The following is a 20,982-nucleotide window of genomic DNA, read 5'->3' on the forward strand; positions in this document are numbered from 1 at the left end:
ACCCCAAACTGCTGTTGTTTCGTTGCAAGGAGACACTGTAAGTTAAACACTCAGCAGAAAGAAAGCCCCACTCCTTGGATGCCCACCTGTTTTTTATTTCCCTGGGGAGGGGTTATGCCTTGTCACAAGGTGCTGGCTTTGCAGAACAGCCCAAAGAAGCTCAGCTTCCAAAGAAGCTGCATGAGCCACAAAACAATGGGACTCACTAAGTGTCCAGCAGCAATGGCTGCTTCTAAAAGGCTGGTGTACTTAGTCTGCTCTTGATTAGCAAACATCTTTGCTTTGCCCTCTGAAGATAATGCTGCATGTTTGACAGAGCTTGGTAGGAGAAAAAAGAGGAAGAAATGGCCTGTAGTTTGATCATGTTTAATGAGCAGTGGCTGGAGGGAGCCATAGCATTCAATAATGCTGGTGTCCCCTGTTAATTGCCAGCAATTGGGTTTCTCTGTCCCTCCTGGTGCTTGAGCTGTGGGCAGGATGCCCCCATGGGCTCACATAAACCCCACAGTTGAGGCTCAGGCTCCTGGAAGGCCAGCAGCAGCCTGGCAGGGTAATGTGGTCTCTCTGCAAGCCATGTCTCAGTGTGGCTGTGATGGAAACAACAGCATCTTACAGGGTGGCTTTGAGCCTTCCTAGGACTGTTCCCAGGTGTGTGGGTCTGGTCTGGCACAGTGAGAAGGGATGCTCTAGTGACACTGCCTGCACTGGGCCCATCCAGGGGACACTGTGGGACCCCGTGGAGGAGGGAGCCAGGGTTGGAATCAGTGGCCACGTTTCTGGCCAGCCCTGTCCTGATACAGCCTTAATCCCTCCCTGCAGGTGCTGATCCCCCTGTTCCCAGAGCAGACTATGGAGTTGCATTTCCCTACAGATGATGATAAGATAAAAGCCTGGCCGTGTTGTACAAGAAGAGAAGAAGGTTCAGGGGATGACAGGCTGCTGCAGGAGGAAGGGATGCAGGTTTCCAGCTGCTGCTGAGGCTGCCTTTGATGAGGGCTGTGATTGATGCTGTGTTTGGAGCAGGCAGTGACGCGCTGACCTTTCCCTGACGGGCTGAGCAGCTCTAATGATCTTGATGGAGCTGGCGATTTGTGTATTGGGTTTGATGTACAAGGCTTGACACGGCATGGAGAGATGGGACTGGAGTATGACTGACAGCCCATTCCCATTAAGGATGGTGAGGCACAGTGTTCTCTAGTGATTCCTTTCAGTGAGAATGCTTTGACGAATTATATTGTAGCAGGGAAGTTTTGCTGTTAAATACCATCCTTTTAATAGCTTCAAAGCAGTTAAAAACAGATGAGAATGAAGTAACTTGCAGGCCAGAAGGCTTATCACTTAAAAGGCTGTCCAAATTACACACTTAATTAATATTTAGTGAATTATTTTTACTCTGACTTTAATGTTGAGTCCTGAGGCAGATAAAACAATGCAGTGGCTTGCATCTGGGATTCTCTTTTTCTGTAATTCAGCTGTATAAAATTTCAAACCCTGGACTTCTTGCAGGCAACATTAAAACCTTTTAATTTCCATGAGTTGAGCTGTGTATTAATCACACCCTGGTTGGCACATCTCATGGGTGCTTGTGGCAAGAGTAATGAATTTCATGGTTTGTTATGAGCTACTAAAACCAACAGAAACACAGAAAGCCTGTTGTAATCTCAGCATATCATTCAAGGAAGCAATTTATTCCTAAGTATGAACAAATGTCAAGCCACGATAACAAGTTGTTATTACTAATTAAAACAAAGGGAAGAATAGCAAACATCTCCTGTCATGTGTGTGCACTTGCCAGGCTGTCTGGAGGATACTGGAGCTCTATCCAGCTTCAGCCAGTGGGACAGCCAGGCTGGGAACCTTGCCATTGCCTAAGACAGGATGACCCTCTGTGCATTCCAGGAAGGGCACTGGGCCATGATCCTACGAGGGCTGGGGCTGAGAAACCACCCAAGCTTAAATAGAGATGCCACTTTTCAGAATTTTATTGTTTTCTGTGTTTTGGAGGGTTATTTTAAAATCAAGGTTGGCTTGATTGAAGAAGTCTTTTAGAATTTGGGGTGTACTGAAACAGCACGTGCTAGTCCATCTGCTGGCACTAGCTGGTTTTGTATCATCCAGGGCCACTTCATGTTCTCAGCTGTGAAATAAAAACCCATTTGGGCACATTTCTTCCCACTGCTCTGTTGGGAGGTGAGGAGCCAGGTGCATTCCTGACCATATCTGATCTCCCTGTGCTTGCAGATACACTGGGAAATTTAAGACTTGAAGACATTGCAAGCCCCTTCTTGTTCATGACCCAGCATGCATGATTCCCTCTCTGACATCATATGAGAAAATTGGCTGCATCCAAAAATGTGCTGAATTTGCCTCCACCCTGTGCATTTAACAGAGTCTGGGTGCAAGCAGCAAAGAGGTCTTTTCTCGTAGCTGGCTCTGTGTCTCCAGGGTGGGAGTAAAGCATGACCATCTCAGACCTGTGCTGGTGTCAGGACAGAGGTTTGTGCAGCCCTGCAGGACCTGACAGGGAGCAGGGGCTCATGTGGTGCCAGCCAAAGTGAGGGAAGCACTGAAATCCTGCTGGCAGCCAGGGAAGATGTGCACAGTGTGGTTTAAGGAGGTAAAAACCAGGCTTGTGTCACTTGGGCTGGCTCAAGGCTGGCCTCTGAGCATGGAGATGGTCAATTCCCCTGGTCCTGGGGAATGCACAGCTTTGGTGGTGGGGCCAGGCTGTGCATGACTAGTGCAGAGGAGAGCTCAGTGACTTAAGGCAAGAAATCCTCAGTACATAACCACTGACCCGAAACACCCTGTTAGACAGGTTTGAAGCCAAAAAATAAAATAAAAATCATCTGATGTGACAGCGACCCTGACAGTGTCAGGCAGTGAGAAGGGCGGCAGCGAGGGAGTCCTGAGCTGCTGCCAAGGCACATGTCAGTGCAGGCTTGCAGGGTGAGTTGGTTATCCTGAAAATACATCTTCTGTTTTGTGTAAATGGAAAATTAATTTGTTGCTGATCAAAGGTTTAGATCTTTGGACAACATACCACCAGATAAGCTGAAGATTTATGCATTTCTTTTGTAATGTATTTTCAGTGACACTTTATTGTTTGTGGAAAGACCCCAAGAAAAAGATATGATTACAAAAATAGCTGTGTTGAGTTTATTTAGCTTAAATTACGATAGACTGCTTTAATGAGGCTTTTGTAGACATCATTAAAGGACACAATTAAAGTCTTGAGATGAGAAGCCTATCAGGCTAGCAAAGGGGAGAAAACCACGGGTGCATCTGGATTGTTCACATTCAGTTACAAATTTGATTTCAACATATAAAAGTAAAAAACATATTAGTGCCGAGTGGAAGCTGGAGGCTATGAAAGCCTTATTGTGTTAAGCTCTCTAAAGCTTCTTACATTAAGGTGATTAAAAAAAAAAAGAGAGAGAGGAAGAGATAGTGATTGATGAAACCCTGTTGTTGGTGTGCTCTGTGTGTCACCCTGGGGTGTGCAGTGCTGGGGTAGGGACGGTCAGGGGGTGAGGATCCTTTTGGGGTGCCCTGCCAAGGAGGGGATTATTGGGGTACCAGGCAGTGATGCTCAGTGCAATGCTCAAATGCAGGGCAACAACAACACTGTGCTGATCATCCCTGCATTTGTGTGGTTCAGTGCTGCCAGAGGACATGGGCAGCATAGTGTAAGCTCATGGCCACACCTCACTGTCCAGCTCTGGCTGTGCACCACAGGGTACCAGCCAGGGCCAGGCCTGTCTCTCTGGGTGAGTGGGTAGGAAACACAGAAAATTGCCTCCAGAATCAGCTGCAGTGTGTATGGGCTGTACCTCCTCTTCTGTGTCAGCTACTGCTGGGCTCCGTGGTGTTTTAAAAACTGAATTCCTCCTTGCAGACTGACAGCACAGATCCTTACCGGTGGCTATGCCAAAATGGCAGTGGTGACAGCCGGAGGACTGGCTCTGTTGTGGTTGGTCTCAGGCAGCAGCCACAGGAAGGTACAAATGGCAACCCTGAGGAGAAGTGGAGGAGGCCAAGTTTGGGGATTAATGATCTGTGTCTGATGCTGGTCTCTCTGTCTATCCCATTTTTATATGAGATAAGGCATCCCTGCTTCTAGCATTGAGAGCTGTGAGGAAGCGTTTGCTACCTTGCTCAAAAAGAATAAAGAAAAAACAAAGCTCATCTGTATTTGAAGTCCTGACCTGTATTTCATGACTCAGATTCTCCAAGGAGCTTTCCCCATACCTTGGGCACATGCTTGTGTGTCTCCTGAAGAGCCAGGTGTTTGGCTGGGCAGAGTGGGGCTGTACCCTGCCACATAGGGTCATTTCCCTTCCCTGTCGCTGACAGCTTTTGCAGTCATCTTGCTTTTCCCATCCAGTGTTTGCAAAGCTGTGCTCTCTCCAGCCTGTTGTTCAGGTGCTTGTCACTGCCTTGTGCCCAGGGACCACGCTGGGCTCATCCTGTGCTGGCACTGGGCTGGGAGCACTGCCTCTGCCAGTGGGGATTGCTCTGCAAATTACAGGCTGAGTGTGGGAACAGTGCAGGAAAAAACCACTGTAGTGTCCAATTCTGCATTTCTGTGGTCAGAAGGAGCGATGGGAAAGTAATCTATTACCGTGCCTGTGGCTGTGAGCCAGGATGGGCTCGGTGGTGCTGGGGACCTGCAACCCCCCTGGTCCAGGACAGGCTGGTGGGGTGTGACATAGAAGAGACAGTCTCCGTCCCTGTGGGCAGCATTTTGGGGTGGCAGAGTCTGAAGACTTTTGTAGCAGTGCTGTGCAGTGCCCTGCTATGCTGCAGCAGAGGATGTTCACTAAATAATTCAGAAAGGCCACTTGATCTGACATTCATCAGGTTAGTAGCCCAGTGACCTTGGGGACACCAATCTGATGTTGCTGTGTGTGGCTCTGCTGTGCAGCCCATTGTCATCAGGAGAGTCAACATTGTCACGTGGAACTCTATTGACTGACAGACAATCAATACATCAAGGTGATAAAACACAGCATTTATGAAACATGGGCTCTGCAATGATTTGTTAAATTAGCCATGGGTCTGAGTTTGTGCAAATGGCAGAAAGTTTAGAGTTGACTGGGCTTGGCTCTTTGTCATTAAAGCTAGCAACAAAGGGAAGAAAGATGGTGCTACATTTACAGGCAGAGCTGTCTGTCTCACACCTCTGCATTGAAGCAGGGGCTTCTGGCTCTTGATCTTTCTTTATTTTAGTAGCTTTTTACTTCTGGTCGTTTGCTTCATTGCTGGCAGTTGTCAGCATCTATCCTTGTAATGGTGCAAGTCCTTCACCTAACCTTTGATAATGTGCCCCACCAGCTCAGTATTCTCCTTTCTGCCTAATGAAACACCCATTTCACCTGCATAATGTGCAGAATCCGTCAAGAAATCTTGTGTGCCTTCTGGAGTTATTCCAGCACATGACCTTTTCACAAGCCTCACAGTGGGTAACGGTAATATGGAGCAATTGCCAGCAAACCGGCAGCTTTCAAAGCAGGAAGGCTCATTTCCATTTCCCTGAGACAGTTGTGTGTCCAAACGTTACACAGCTTCTGATCTGATTTCCTGTCTCAGAAGAGGCTGTTCGTTGGATTTTGTGGATATTTAGATTTGCAAGTTTCGGAACAAGAGGTCTGTCAGGAGGGATGACAATCAGAGACGCTGTTTGGAAGCACAAAGCTCTTCTGCTCACAGCTAGCCCTGCAGCTCAAGTGTTACAGACATTGGTCTTTTACTGATCTTTTACTTCAATTTGTGATTCGCACACCCATTTTATCTTTGTGGATGAACTTAGACAGAAAGGTTTTCAGTTCCTGGTATGATCCCTTTGTGCAGATGATCAGTTGACCAAGAAAGCCAAGCAGAACTCACCTTTAGGGTGGTTGGTTGTGTGGGGATGACACTGCCACATGCCCTGGGGTGGGATCACGTCAGGCTGGTGCAGGGTGATTGAAGCTGCTGTAGATGGTGGCACAGAGGGTGTTGTACAAGAAGTGTGGGGTTGGACACTCATGCCTTGCCAACCTTTCCCCTGAGGGTGAGGCCAGCTGATGGAGACCCTTGGAGCACAAATAGAGACTTTGCTCCAAAGTGTTTGCAGCTAAAGGGCCTTTCCTCCTGGGAAGTTAATGCTGATAAATTCAGACATTTTTTACTCATTTTGGGTGAAAATGAGTGTCCACAGGACGTGTCCTGTGGAGCAGGATGTGTTCCTTGTGCTGTTTGTAGTCCTGAGTCACTGCTGCGTGCTTTGAGGGATATGTTTCCAAGGAACACACATAATTTCTGCTCTACAGCATTTCTGCTCAATATTATCATTTTATAAGCAGGCTTCTTTGTTTGCTTCTGCCCAATTCAGTTTTGTCTCATTCCCTTTGTGTTGTAATTAACATGTTCTGAGTGTAAGAGGAAAAGTAAATCATCTTGGGGCCATGGCACATTAATCACAGAGAGACAAGATTGACAGCCTGCCTGCAACGATGATTCAGGCTGGAAGGGGCAAAATGGGCCAGTTTACGGAGCTGAAGGATCAGGGAAGATTTTTCCTACAAGTTCTATTGCTCTTTGTAGTTGGAGGAGTTGAAGGAGACCATCCTCAGCACTTAAGCCATCTCTAGCAGAAGCTCCTGCTCTGTGAAAGGAAGGTCTGATCTGGCTGGATGCTCTAAGAGTCAGTGCTCAACTCTTGAACTTGCTGCTCAAACTTAATATAAATGAAAAAAAGAGAGTTCAGATCACTGCACATTCTTGGTTTGTCCCACTTGGCTCAGTAACTTGGGGAGGCTCTTAGAGCTGGGCTGGTTTGTCCCAGCTGCAGATCTCATCCTTGAGATTTTGAGTGTAATTCCATGTAATTAAACCTAATTTATGAGCCTTAATAATAACAATTTAAGGCATTTGAGGCTGCAGAAAGACTCACAGCTGTAGTTTCTGCATCCTTCTGTGTTCTGTAAACATAGCTAATATTGCCAAAATCAAGGGCTATGAAATCTGGAGTCAGGCATCAGAAGTCAGGAGCATGCAAGAGAATGTTAAGGAAACTTCCCACTCTGACCATTCACGAGACTCTCTGGCAGTCCCACTCCCAAGGCCAGAGACTTTGACTTCTGGGACTGAAGTCCCTTCATGGCAGCAGCTCCAGTGAGCCTAGAGCCCCTCTTGGCTTCCCCACTCACAGCCAGACCAGATTTCCTCACTGGTTCAGCCCCAGGTTTCCCATAGCAGTCTCAGATGTCCTGTTCCATAAAGCCATTTATTCCCAGAGCAGCAACACAAATGTAGCCCAAGTTGGTGCCTCTGAGAACCCACCAAGAAAGGAACTCGTGGGCTTTTATCCTCTCCCAGTCTAGCCTTTCCCCCCAGTGACTTTCCTGTCCATCCACCTCACTAGCATCAGTGGTCTTCAACTCCTTCGTTATCCAAAAGGTCGGCAATTCCCAGTTCTGCAATGTCTCTCAGTGTTCATTTACCTGGCTGGCATCCCCCATCTTCATGTCCTTTGTTATCCCAAAGGTTGGCAGTTCATGGTCTCTTGTCTCGGGGTCCCACCCAGAGGTTAAAGAGCATGTCAATCTCCATCTCAATCTGCAGTTTGGAGTCCAGCTACCTGGACCAGGTGTATTCCTCAACGAGAAACGCTATGTGTTGGGAAAGTTTTATTTCTTTCTGTGCGTGTTTTTTGAGTCCAAAGAAACGAGTTTTTTGAATTGCACGCACTTTTTTGCAAATGCTAAAAACTGAGAAGTATGCTGTCCTCCAGATGACTCGAATTATTCATCTGTGACCACCAAATTCCCAAACAACGGAATTAAAGAGCAGCAGAAGGGATTTGGCAGCGTAGCTCCTTCTCTGCGTTTTCTATTCCAAGGGGAAGGAAGCACAGGGGGAAGAGGCTTAGCATCCCCAGCTGAGGTGCTGTATTCCTGGGGCTCGCAGTACTCACCTGAGACACACATAAAAAGGTGTGAATCGTTCATCTGTGCTGGCCGTGTGGGAGAAAATGTATTAAAATATGCAGTGACCGAAATGCCACGCTAATAACTTGTATTCCCCAGAATATTTAGCCCTGCTGGTCATAAGCATGCTGCGTTTGATTCCAGTAGGGAATCAAACTAGTGTAGGAGATAATTGAGAGGGCATTGAAAGCCAGGAAAAACGATGCGTTGCTCGGAGCCAGCGGATCATTGCGTTAATAGCCCGCGTACCTAAGAAGCGGTACCTGAAGTTTGACAGCAAGTTGAGGTTCGGTCAGCATCAAATAAGAAAGGAAGGATAATTAATGTCTTCACACCGTTCAATTTAGCCTGCTGGTGCGCAGCCAACTCTGTGAAACACGCAAGCGAGCGAGGAGGATTTTTTTCCGCTCTGCCATTGCCCAAACAGCCTGGAGGATGTATCGATTTGGGAGAGCGGGCTGATCTCCGTGTAAATAAAGGGGCGGGTGGCCGGGCCGTGGCGGTCCGGGCGGGATGCGGTGACTTTGGCTTGCTGACATCATTGCTCATTAACATGCAGGAGAGGAGAGCAATGCAACAGCAGAGCCCCGCGCCGCTCCCGCGCCGCCAATTATTCTCCATGGGCTGCATCGCTCCTCGTTAATGCCTCCGCTCGGCGAGCAAATTGGACATCCTCTCGCCACCTCCGAGGGTCACTCGGAGAAAGGCAGGCTGCAGGGGGGAGCTGCTGGAGCCGCTCGCATTGGGAGCAGAGAGGGAGGGACCCTCCGGAGCCGGATTTCTAAGCGAGGCAATTGAGGCGAGAGCTGCAGACGCGGGGCAGGAAAGGCACGGTTTGCCAGGGCAGCTTTCCTGCCGGAACGTGCCTGCTCGGAAAGGCTTCCCCAGAGCCCCGGAGCCGGAGCGAGGGATGCTGTGTGGCACCGCGGGGCTCCGGCTGGTCCTGCGAGCAGCCCGCGGGCACCGGGCACAGCGAGGGCAGCTGGGCAGCTCATAGAGCCTTCCCTGCTGCGCTGCCATCCCAGCGGGAACAGGTAAGGAGCTGCCTTCGGCCAGCCGCTTCACATTTGCCGTGGGTTTTTGGAAGGGATAGAAAGTAGAGGAGGAGGAATGAGGAGCATTCCATGGATGCATGCAGTGCTAACTTTGCTCGGTTAGCTGCGAGGGGCTGCGCTGTTTTTCCAGCCTTTGCTGTGCTCTGTGTTTATGGATGTATAAGGTTAATTGTTAAATTGTATTTCTGCAGCTGCAGGGAGTCTGGGAGAAATGCTGATGCTATTGTAATGGAGTTCTCGTTTTAAAAATAATCAGGAGGGCTCAGCTGGCTCTAATAGGAGTTTAAAAATCTTCATTTCTCGGTGTTAATTGTATTGCTGTGGTGAATGCAGCCCCTAGAAGCCTGGATTCTCTGCACATTTTCTGAGCAGACTGCGTGGAGGCTGGGGCTGTGAATGAGGACGCTGCTGTTCAGATGTTTATTTTGGTGGTTTTGCCTTCCTGAGAATAGGAAGTTTTAAAGTAATAATCTTTCTAAGCCCTTGTTGTTCATGCCAGAATGGCAAACTATAAACCAACCTAGAACTGCAACCTGGGGGTTATGTTTTTCAGTGCAATCTTTTCAAGTCCAATTTCCTTTTTTTCTTGTCCCTTGAAGGAACATTTTAAGCAGATGTGACACAGACATGACCTGTGACCGTGGAAAGATTTTAATCCAGTTATTCTTTGTTTTCTAGTCATGATTCCTTGGCGGTGCTAAACAGTGATTGAATCTCTTTGAGCAGTTGAGGATTAGCGCTGGACAGAATAATGCCAAAATAATTATTTGCACCAGATGCAGTGTCATCCTTTCAGTTTTAGCTCTCTTATCTTGTAACTTATCTGACTTATTTTCATTTGGCGATTATTTCTCCTGCTGTGGGAGCACTTACATGTCTCGCATCACTGCATTGTGTTTATAAGGGTGCCGGCTTGAGCCTGTGATAAAGATTTGTAAAGTAAAACTGTCTGCAGCTAACAAGATTATATTTTGCTTCGCATTTTAATCTCCTCCCGTTGTGTGTTTTCCGCCAGCCAGACTCGGCTTAACAGAATGACCCAGCCTTGCGCATTTGCTGCTGGCAGCCTGGCTGGGCTCAGCCAGCACAGCCTCGGATCAGGCTGCCAGTGTTTGCTTTCACATGCGGGTCAGTATTGCCTGCCTCGGGGGACGCCGTCTGAGCCTTAACTTCTGAAATAAATTACCATTTTCAGCCTAGCTCATCCTGCTTCTGAGCGCTTTGCCCATCAGCCAGGTTTTTCTCCTTGAGGATGTATGGCCTGTGAGATGCTTGGATTGCAGCATGTTTACTGCTTCCCGTGGTTTCTGCTTGTCATGCTGCAAATACAAGTGAAGGCCCTTAAAATAGTGTGTGCAGCCCTGGGGCAGGTCGCTGGGAACTCACTTAGTTTAGCTAGTCTGGAGTGATGGGCTTGGAGCCTGGAATGGGATGGGGATAGGAGAGGGGCAGGAAGATAAATACTGCCTATGGAGAGCCCAGAGTTATTAAAACTTGAGAAAACAGTGAAGATCTGCATGCTGAACAGAGATGGGTTTCTCAGTGGACAGCTGGGTTTGGATCCAGGGTGCTAGAACCCCAGGCTTGGAATTTTCATCTTCAGTTTATAACAATGCAGAAAGGACCTCCTGTGATACAGCTCTGCATCCTGTTAGGCTGAAAAGCCACCCAATGCTATCATTAAAATCTGACAGGATAGCCCTCAGGGTAGGGCAGGGCTTTGTCACACAGACCCACCCTGGCTCTTGGATGGGGAGCCCAGAGGGAGAGTTCCTCAGGGCCCTGCTGTGCCTGCTCCTCCACTGTCTCCCATCCCCATCAGCCAGAGGCCCATTGGTCTCTGGGATCCGTGGGGTTGGGGTTGTCCTGCCGTGGGGGACACCAAACCCTCCTGGGTGTCCAGAACCCTGCATCTGCCCATCCTGTACCTTCTGCCTTTTATAGTCACAAGCTTGGCTTCAACATTGTTTGCCCACCAGCTTCAGGGTTATTACTGCTGCTGCTGCTGAGCCTGTTCTTCTCTTCAACTTGTAAACTAGCGGTTTGCATTTCTTCTCCCTGACTGGGGAAAAATATGTGGTTATTATTGTTTCTGTATGCTGAGAGCTGGACCTTTAAGGGGAAAAAACCAGCCCTAATATAAATATGCTGAGAGTAGCGGTAAGCCTGTGAGCTGGCAGACTGCCTCCATCGTCTTGGATGTGAGGGAGCAGCCTGTTGGATGCCTTTTCTTCTGGTAGCATGGCTGGGCAGCAGGCTGGGGCTCACTGCAGCTTCTTTTGCCTCTTCTCTCTCTCCCTTTTGCTTGATCTGCAGCTCACATGGGTGTAGCAATTTGCCCACTTCTGTCTAACCTCTATTATGAAAAAAAATTATTGAATCTTTTGCAAAATATCCTGAGAGATCCAAGTTGAGGGTTCTTCTGAGAGCTGCTGCGTTATTAATATCCTTTAATTTAACCATCTCATCTTTATGCATCAGAATTTTCACAGTTTGTGTCAGGGGTTGTGGCTCATGGGAGCAGCCTGGCACTGTGGCTCAGGTCAAGAGGGTGTTTCAACACCCAGCTGCTCTTACCCAGCTCACAGGGAGAAACTGGAGCCCAAGCAGGGGTCTGTGTTCACTGCAGAGCACTGGGGTGCACCTGGGCTCTCCAAACTGGCCTGTGATGCACCCCAGATCCCCCACTGTGGTTCAGCCACAGGCTGGAAAGATTGGTCATGTTTTCATTCTCATCCTGGGGTGTTGCTGAAAAGTCTGGCCACAGCTTTGGTCTGTGGTTCTGATTCCTTGTTTGCCTAAGAGGGCACCAGATACATCAGGTGAGGAATCTGGGGGGGTTGTGCATTGTGTTGTGTTTTGTTCTGATTTCCTGGTCTGCCTCTGGTTGTTCTCTGCCGTGTGGTGCCTCAGAGCACAGCAGGATTGGGAGCAGCCCCAGGCTGTTCCTCAGGGAAGCAGTGGTTTGGGAACAGGGCAGTGGAAACCCACAGGCAGGTGTTCTACCTGCTGGGGAAAGGGATGGTCCTGATTCATGGTGGAAGCAGAACAAAATCCTCAAAGGCTGCTTTTGCTCATATTTGGCTGCAGCTGGCAGTACTGGGGATAGTTCTTTTTTTATTCTTATTTTTCTTAATTAAGCAAGAATAGCTTTTGCATTGGTAAAGGATGAGTTTTAAAATTAAAATTAGTCTCCAGCCTGAGGCCAAACATGGACAAATCAGCTAGAGAGGAGAATTTTTCTAGGAGCAGAAATGGGCTTTGTCATAAAAGCTTCAATGCCATCCTGGATACCTTCACAACTGGTGCTATGGGCGTTGCAAGGGTCAGGGGGGAACTACAAATAAAACAATTCTGTAAAGAAAGCTGGTTTGCCCTGAGCAAATTGAGGGGGAAGACAAGAACATGGATGGGGAAAATAGAGAGGAGTCTGATTTGCAATTCCTCCATCCTCTTAGTGTTTCCCCACCTAATGTGACCTTCATGCGGATGGGTAGCTACTCGTGCTTTTCCTATGGCCTTTGGGATCTGGGGGACTTGTATCTGTAGGATGCAACCAGTTTGGTTGCTGGATTATTTCTCTCTTCCTTGGTTTCCTGGCATTACTGTTCTGCCAGCTCTGTTGCTACCACCTGATGTTGATCTGTCAAGCCAGCTGTTCCCACAACATGTTGTGTCAAGTGAATGTTGGCATCCCTTGACTGTCCTTGTAGGCCACCAAGGGCACCTTGTCCTCAGACTTTGAATTCCTGCTATTATTGGTACCCACATCTAATTCAGCTCCTCCTGCACCACAGTGGGCAGGTAAAAGCTTTTGCAAAGCTTCCCTTTCAACCCAGGTAACGCAGAATCTATGCAGTTCATTCCCACTGATAAGTTGGTGTTTTTTCAGCTGCAGTGACTGGAAGAGCTAGGAAGTTACAGAAGTGTTTTATCTGGGGAGATGCCCCTTTGTCACTGAGATCCATGGGTCCTGAGGCCATGGGCAGCAGCTGGATGGGGGCTACTGTTAGCAGCATACCATGTTAAAGAAGTTGGAGAAAGAGGCCAGCCTGAACTGTCTGTTTTAAGCACAAAAGCTTGGGGCTCCTCTGATGGTGAGGAAGTGCATGGGGAAGCCACAGCTGGGTGCTGCTTGTGGTTGCTCCATGCCTCAGTTTCCCCATGCTCTCCCTATGGCAGTGAAGGACTGTTAATTTTTCCATTTAGGTAAATATTTGCCCTTCTTGTGGGGTCTGGAAAAACGTGTCTGTATGGCTGGAGCTCACTTGGGATGGGAAGATGCCTCATTAACTCTCAGAGATAACAGGCAGGGATATTAAGACACCCTCCTTAAGAGACTCAGGGGTCATAGGAGCTGCCCCAAATCCTGAATCTTCTCTCCCTTTTCCAAGAGGTCTTGGGGTTTTGTGATGTACTGGCTGATGACCAGAAGACTTATTGCAGTCAGAATGATGGCAGGGTGCTGGAAGGAGATCAGGCTGCCACGTGTGCCTTAAGCCAAGTGAGAAGGGAATTGTCCGTCTGCATTTACACCCCCCATCTGAGCAGAGCAGACAATTGCTTTTTGAGGGATTCCAAATCTTGCATGCTAATGTGTGCACAAATGCATGCAAATCCTGTATTAGGGAGCACAGCAGAAGCCTCCATGGCCGTGCAGGGCCGTGGCATTCCGGCTGCTCGCTTTGTCTGGAGAGGGAGCTGCTCCCTGACACAGCCCATTTATTTCCATCCCAGAAGAAACAAGTGAGAAGCAGAGATAAGCACCCGCTGGTGGGTGATAAGGGCTGTTTACCGAGTTCCTTCTTTGTCCAAGAGGAATTCTAACATTTCTGCCACAATTTTAAACTCTGCCTTCCTTTCTGCTGTTGCTGGGAGGCGTTGGGCTCTGCCCTTTCTCAGAATATTTGTGGATCTCAGCCTTTGAGAAGCTTTGCCTTGGTGCTTTTTGCTGTATTATGTTCTGCATGCCCACGCACTGAACAGGAAGAGAAGAGCCCTGTGGCCAGGAGCTTTTCCTGCAGGCAGGGGTGTGTTGCCTTCAGCATCCTAGGGAGTCCCATCCCAAAAGCCAGACATGCAGGCTGTTCCCTGGGAGAGCCCAGCTCACCTGGCTCCTTTGCTGGAGCTACACACTATTGGCAAGGACCCCCTTTGCCATGGTGACAGGCTGCCCTCCACCTCTTCCCTGACTCTTCAGCTCTGCTCATGCTTTCCCAAATTGGAGTCTGCTGGTGTTTCACAGCAGGGAGACCTCATCTCTCTTCAGAAAGCTGGGGTCACACTCACAGCTCTCTCCAGAGCCTCTTGCACTGCACTAGTGCTTTCAGCATGGTTTAGCTTTTTGTTGGTGCCGTTGCTGAGATGAAAGGGCTGCGGGAGGCTCCAGAGATGGCAGAGGCTGTGCTTTGCTAACAGGGTTGTACAACCAGGGACTGCCTCGTCCCAGGGACCTCACAGGGCAGTTGGCTTCGTGTCAAGATCCACGTAGGTGAACCAAAGCTGGAAGTGTACTTCAGCATCCCAGCAAGAGGTACTTTGAAGCCATGTTCTCTGCTTGGTGTGTTGGGTTCCTGTTTCCTTAAGATTCCCCTTGTGTGCCTGTTTTCATCTATAGAGAGAAAAACCTGGCGTGGGATGGTGGATCTATTTACACCTTCCTCCTGCACCAGTGTGTGGGTAGGGATATGACTGGAAGTGGGCTTAGAGTCTCCTCTGAGGAGAGGACTTGCCCACTGTGCCAGGAGCACCATGTAAAAAGCAGCCAATGCAAAATAAAACACATCCATCTTGTAACTTTGCTGGCCTTGAGGAGAAGAAATTTTTCAGTCTGTTTCTGAGACGTTGCTGCTTTGCACCATGTGAAGTCAATTCAAGGCAGGCTCCTTTCCAGCTAAATCTGACACCAGGAAATGTTCTTTTTCTCCCCATTTGCTTCCCGCCGCCGTGGCCCCAGCACAGGACAGCTCTGTGTGCAGCTCTGTGCAGAGCAGCCCTGCCGATGCTCCCCAGCCCGTGCCTCCTGCAGCAGCCTGCCTGCCGCCGGCTCCGCTCGCCTTTCCTCCCTGCCCACAAGCTTAAAAGCTCCTTTATTCACCCTCTGTGCTCAAAGCCAGTCATGCTGTCAGCCATCCTTGCTCCGTTGTTTTCTCCTCAGTGCTGGTGATATCTCTGATTCTTCCCTGAGACAAGCTCGCAGACCTGGGATGGGAGCAAGATGGAAAGGCTCATGAATGAAGACGGGATTTCCAGACAGTGATTGGTGTTAATTTATTCTTGCTAAATAAAACCTGGCTGCCTGCACTCTGCTCAAGTTGTGCAAGGCTGCACAGGCAGCAGAGGTTGTTGTTGCTGAGGCTTTGGTGGTGGTGAGGCTTGGCCAGAGCCAAGCTAATGGGTTTCCCTTTGGAGGAGGTGCCACCACAAGGCTGCAGCTCCTTGTCCAGGGTAAGGTGTGTGACACACGGATGTGTGAGCATCTGCAGCCTGTGATGCACTTCCTAAGGAGCTGCTGCTGGCAGGAGCAGCCAGGCAGGCTGCCAGCCATGGCCCTGCTCCCCTCCAACAGCCACCAGCTCCCTCTGTGACACCCACATTGTCACTGTGGTCACTGCAGGCACGGGCGAGCGCTGACACGTGCGTTGTCTCGCTTTGTGCTGCTCTGCTCTGAGTGCAGCAGGGGAAAATGTTTTTTTTCAATTTCATCTCGCATTTGAAATGTACATTCTGATATTAAATTTTTGCTATGGGGAATTATTTTTAATTATACTGAGCTGGAAGATGATAAAATAAAGTTGAGTAAGTGAGACCTATGTGAAGAAGTCATGGAAACCTGATCATAGAAGTGGAAAGACACTCCTAGGACACTGAGTATTGTTCCCATGAAACAGCATATCCTAATGTAAAGAAAATTGTAATTAAAGCTGTTAATCATCTGTTTTTAATGAGGAGGAAAAAGCTGACTGTCTCAGAGACAAGGTCTTGAATTTTGTACAGTTTGCCCAGGGAGGTGGCAGAAACCCCATGCCTGGAGATGGTCAAGTTTTAATGGTGCAAAGTTGTTCTGGCTTGGGGACATCACTGCTGAGTAGATAGGCAACCTGTGTTGTTTTCATCCTTTGCTTTTCTGACTAGGGCAGCCACTCACCAGCCGTACTCGCTTGCCTGGGATGGGGCAGGAGGGAGGGTGGGGTAAACCAGCTTCCTGAGCCAGTCCTCAGGCTCCTGGCTGTGTGTGGTGTGAGCTGGGGGGGTGGAAGTGATCTCTGGGGTCTGACTGATAATACATCTCACCTATTCAGTTTTTGACACTGTTATTGCAAGTCCTGATTTATTTAATTTATCAAAAGCCAAGATGTCTGATGCTCTTGTGCCATGTCCCATCTCCTGAGGGGGATGTATCTAGAGTGGGAAGGAGGAGGAAGCCTGTGCTCTGGCTTTTCCCCCATCATAATGCTCATGCTTCCACTGGGCTGTTGGGTTTGTCCCCCTTTGAAGTGCATGATCAATATCCCAAAAGTCAAAATTTGGTAAAGTCCTGAACTACCTTAGAATAACTTAACTCCGGGGCCAAATCTGGGGCTCTATCAATTATTCTTAAAATCTTGTTTCCTATTAAGCTGCTTTTAATCATATCATGAAATGAGATGGAAACAGCAATGATAGCAGTGACTTTGCTGAGGCAGAGTACCCCTTCCACAGTAGCTGATTAATTAAAATATTCACATGAAATGGTACCTTGGTTATTTTTTAAGGAAACAGCCAGAGGTGATGCCGAGACTCCCCGACTGGACGCAAACCAGACGCTGGAGTGTGTGGGGGTTGCTGTGTGGTTTAGATCTGATGAAAGGCAGGAAATGGGAAAATCTGGCAAATCTCCCTGGCTTGACTTAACGGAGCCTCTTGACTTTTGCTAGAGTGCGTTTTTTGTGCTGTAATGGCCAAATGGAAATTTAGACTTGAAGCTGGATCTGAGCACTGCTATGCTTAGCTGGCTTGTACACAGCAGTGAAAGAGAAGGAAAGGTGTTTAAAAATTCCGGCCCCTGGGTTTCACTGTTACTTCCCTCTGAATGTCTTTGCTTTACCGCAGAGCAGAGAAACTTGCAATAGCAACTGCAGATTTTCCTTGATTTTGTGTGGTACCTTCTTATTTCTGAGGTGTCTCCCTTCTGCTACCCAAGTGAAACCTTATCTCATTCCTCAGAAGTCAGTGGTGCTTCATTAGTGCAAATTAATTCAGAATCCTGTGTGGTTGCTCAAAAATAGATACCATTGACCCAGCCTGTGGAAAAACATTGAGTTTTCAGAAATAGAATCCAATTTGTCAGCATTCCCTTTAACCTCTTTTTCTTTGTCAGGAGGTGGTTTCAGCCAGGTTTGTCCTTCGCTGTTACCCTGGTGAAGGGGTGTGATGATTAGAGGGATGAAACACCTGTCCTGTGAGGAAAGGCTGAGATGGTTGGGATTGTTCAGCCTGGAGAAGAGAAGGCTCTGTGGTGACCTTATCAGCCTTTCCTGGAGGAGCCTACAGCATTGCTGGAGAGGGACCTTTTACAAGAGCATATAGTGTTAGGACAAGGGGGAATGGATTTAAACTGAGACAAAGGTTAGATTGGATATTAGGAAGGCATTCTTTACTGTGGGTGGGTGAAGCCCTAGCACAGAGTGCCTGGAGAACTTGCAGATGTCCCATCCCTGGAAGTGTTCAAGGCCAGGCTGGATGGAGCCCTTAGCACCCTGGTCTAGTGGAAGGTGTCCCTGCCCATGGCAGGGGGTGTTGGAGCTGACTGACCTTAAAGGTTCCTTTCAACCCAAACCATTCTATGAGTCTGTACTGTCCTTGCAGCCCTACAGATAGAAGTTCAGGTTCAAGCCTGCAAAGAAAATCTGTTACAGGCCACAAGCTGCAGGAACAGCCCCTTTAAAGAAGTGTTAAGAGCAGCAGATATTGCAGTGAATTAATCTAATGGCTGTTGAATTGCAGCCGCTGTGGGCTGTTCTTTCAGATCTTGTGCTTTCCTCCCAGTGCTGCTGAGATGTGGCATGTGCCACCAAGCCAGGTGGTTAATATTCCATTGCAGTATGAGTGTGGGTTTTGTAGCCTCCCTTAATTTAATTTAGATTTATATGTTCAGACTATAATCAATTTTTATGCTTCTTTAATAAGCAAATTTATGCTATCAGCATGCTAAAGAGACTTGTCATTCACAGCTTCCCAGTCAATCCACCGTTTCCCATTTTAGCAAAGTGCTCAGTTGTCCAAAATTCAGTAATGATTCTGCAGTTCTGGCTGGCAATTTGACCCCCACCAGGCATGGCCTGTGCCTGTGCTGGCCCCTGGAAATACTCTGTGTGGTGCAGTAAAGGGACAAGCAAATGTATATCCCCAGACATTGGGCAGTCTGACTCAGATTATTGCCAAGTGTTTTTACAGTAAATATGGACTTTTATTTCCTCCTCATAAGAGAGACAAATCCTGTGTTAGAAAATGCCTGAGGATAAGAAAGGGTTGAGTTTAGTCTCGACTGGCAGGAATCACTTTCTCATTTAAAGCACTGCTCACCAGAGCTTCTGTTTTTCTCTCTCCTCACCTTACAGGAAGATCTGCCTTCACTGTAAGTGCTCCCAGGAAGAGCACATTGTAACAGTTATGCCTCTGGAGATGGAGAAGACAGTCACCAAGCTCATGTTTGACTTCCAGAGGAATTCAACTTCTGATGACGACTCAGGCTGTGCTTTGGAGGAGTATGCCTGGGTACCCCCTGGCCTGAAGCCTGAGCAGGTAATGATGACACCACCCAGATACCAGAAAATAATTGATTTTGCATGTTCTTTCAAAATAGTTTACCTGATTTTTCTTCTAGGAGTGCAAGCACTTGTTGTGTGTGATTGTTTCTGGGTGCACTAGAGAGACTTTGCAGGGTCTGAATGCTCAAATGGAACAAAACAGACACGTGATCCTTGCAGGACCTGTGGTTTTCTGCATCTGTGGATGTAATTGGTAATTGAGAGGGGGGAAACAAAATACCTCCAGCATGGGATTTCTCGTGGTTGTGCAAGGGAAAAGACGTATCTAATGTTTCACTGGGAAAGAAGCAATGCGACTCAAGTGTTTCCCAGGGGCTCCTCTGCCCTCCTGGACTGCTCTTCTCTGTGGTGAGTCCAGGGCAGACAGTCAAAGCTGGTAGATAACTCTGAAAAATGGGCCAAAAGCTTTGTGGTTTGGGTTTTCCAAGCATGATGTTTATGCCTTGCTGGAAGGAATAGCTTAAATAAAGCTCAAGTCTCTTGGTGCAGGATTGAGTGGGACGGATTAGACCTCAGTGAGCTCTGTGGAGCGTGCATTGATTCTGCTCCTTCCAGTTTACATGATTCCTTTGATTTTTATGCTGGTCCTTTATGTGTTCAAGTCAGAACTTCATTTGCAGTGAAGATGGCAAAATGAACTTAGCCTTGGTAATTGCAGTATGATATGATGTGGCAATAATTTTAAACTGTAAGGAGGCTGGAAGGGGGTGGAAAGCTTTCATTCTTGCTGCCATAGCTGCTGTCCTTAAGTACTGTGTTTTCCTGTGCTTTTATTCAGACAGGCTTAGGAATTTCCTGAAATATTTTGGCACCACCCGTAGGCTGTAAATATTATCTGTCTGATTAGAGAAAATCCAGTTGTTTGGTAGCTTGTTTCTTTTTTTTTTCCCTTGTCTTTATAAGCCTTGCTCAGTGCTCACTTAAAACTCCACAGCACCATGTGTTTCATTTGGTGCCATCCAACCGTGCAAATCAGGCAGCAGCCTTATTTTCTGTCACCTTCCTTATGTCAGAAGCTCTCTTTTTGCCTCACAGGAGGTACAAGGCGTGGTGTGTGGAGAAATGCAGATGGTTCTGAAGTGGCTCTGCTGGTCCTTCATGCTGTGGCAACATGAACTGATGGGTTTGGGAGGTCCCACTGGAGGACCATACCCAAGCTGGTGCCACCTGCTCTCCTTGCTGGTTTCTGCCCAGGCGTGTCAGCAGCTTCTGGAGCTCAAGCTGGCCCATGGTCCTGTAGCTTTGGGTGGAAATACAGGTATTTAGTGACAGGTGGCACCTGACCAGGTAGTCATGGTTATGGGCAGTGATTGAAACCCTCTTTCAGCATGGAGGTGACATATTCCAGGAGATCTGTGTGCTTCTTTGATCCCTTAGGTGCTCTTTAAGTGTGGCATCGGGGAGTTGGGGATGCTCAGGAGGAAGGAGAAGTCCTTTAGCTCTACCAGTTGCTACTGACATCTCATGCATTACTCAGGTTAATGTAATTTTAGGTTCTTCCAGCGTCTGTTCCTTGCAGAGGTCATGGTGCTCCTCAGTCCAAACACTTATTTTCTCAGTACGCTCCTCAGTGTGCATCGCTGGGCCTCTCAGCAAATTTGCCACTTCAGACCTGTCTCTAATCACCATGGAGATGAAGAGCAGCCATAAGCAGAAGCAGACAGGCCCTGAAATCCATCCAGCAGAGCTCATCTGCCAGCCCTGTCATGACTTTCCACGTGTTAGATGAGCCACTGAGATGACAAAAGTGAGGAGTGACTTCCCTGGGCTGTGCAGGAGCTGCACTGCAGGCCTGGCCTTTGTCCCTGGTGAAGAGCAGCACTCTGAATTTCATGGAATCACAGAATGGTTGTCCCATGGCTGGGGTTGCCCAGGAGGGGCCATTTACCTCCCATGGGGGTAGGAGATGCCTCTGCAGCAGCTCACTGGGGATGTGTCAGTCTGCAGAGAGATGTGGCTTTTTGGGCAATGAGTCAGGTGTGCAAGGCTGGTGCCTGCTATGGAGCAGCTGGTGGGCTCTGCCCTGGCTGAGGGTGCTGCTGTCAGGCTGGGCTGAAAATACACATTAACAGGCAGGGAATTTTTCTCTGCCTCCTGCTGTTTCGCTGGTGCATTTTTTTGGATGTGGAACAGATTAAATGAAAC

At 48.2% G+C, this 20,982-nt stretch overlaps 1 protein-coding gene across 4 annotated transcripts in view; it reads left to right on the forward strand.

Annotated features, from left to right (window-relative positions):
• PRICKLE2 (prickle planar cell polarity protein 2) overlaps positions 1-20,982 on the forward strand; it is a 103,001-nt gene that overhangs the window by 51,835 nt on the left and 30,184 nt on the right. For 3 of the 4 annotated variants that reach the window (XM_074550456.1, XM_074550455.1, XM_074550458.1), the window contains one exon: positions 18,628-18,811. In XM_074550456.1, coding sequence (XP_074406557.1) covers positions 18,680-18,811 — 132 coding nt within the window. In that variant the 5' untranslated portion in view covers positions 18,628-18,679. Of the gene's footprint in view, positions 1-8,367; positions 9,008-18,627; positions 18,812-20,982 lie in introns of those variants that run through there. The other variant, XM_074550457.1, reaches the window with a different exon arrangement.

The sequence above is a fragment of the Zonotrichia albicollis genome, chromosome 12, assembly GCF_047830755.1.
Source record: "Zonotrichia albicollis isolate bZonAlb1 chromosome 12, bZonAlb1.hap1, whole genome shotgun sequence".
NCBI lineage: Eukaryota > Metazoa > Chordata > Aves > Passeriformes > Passerellidae > Zonotrichia > Zonotrichia albicollis.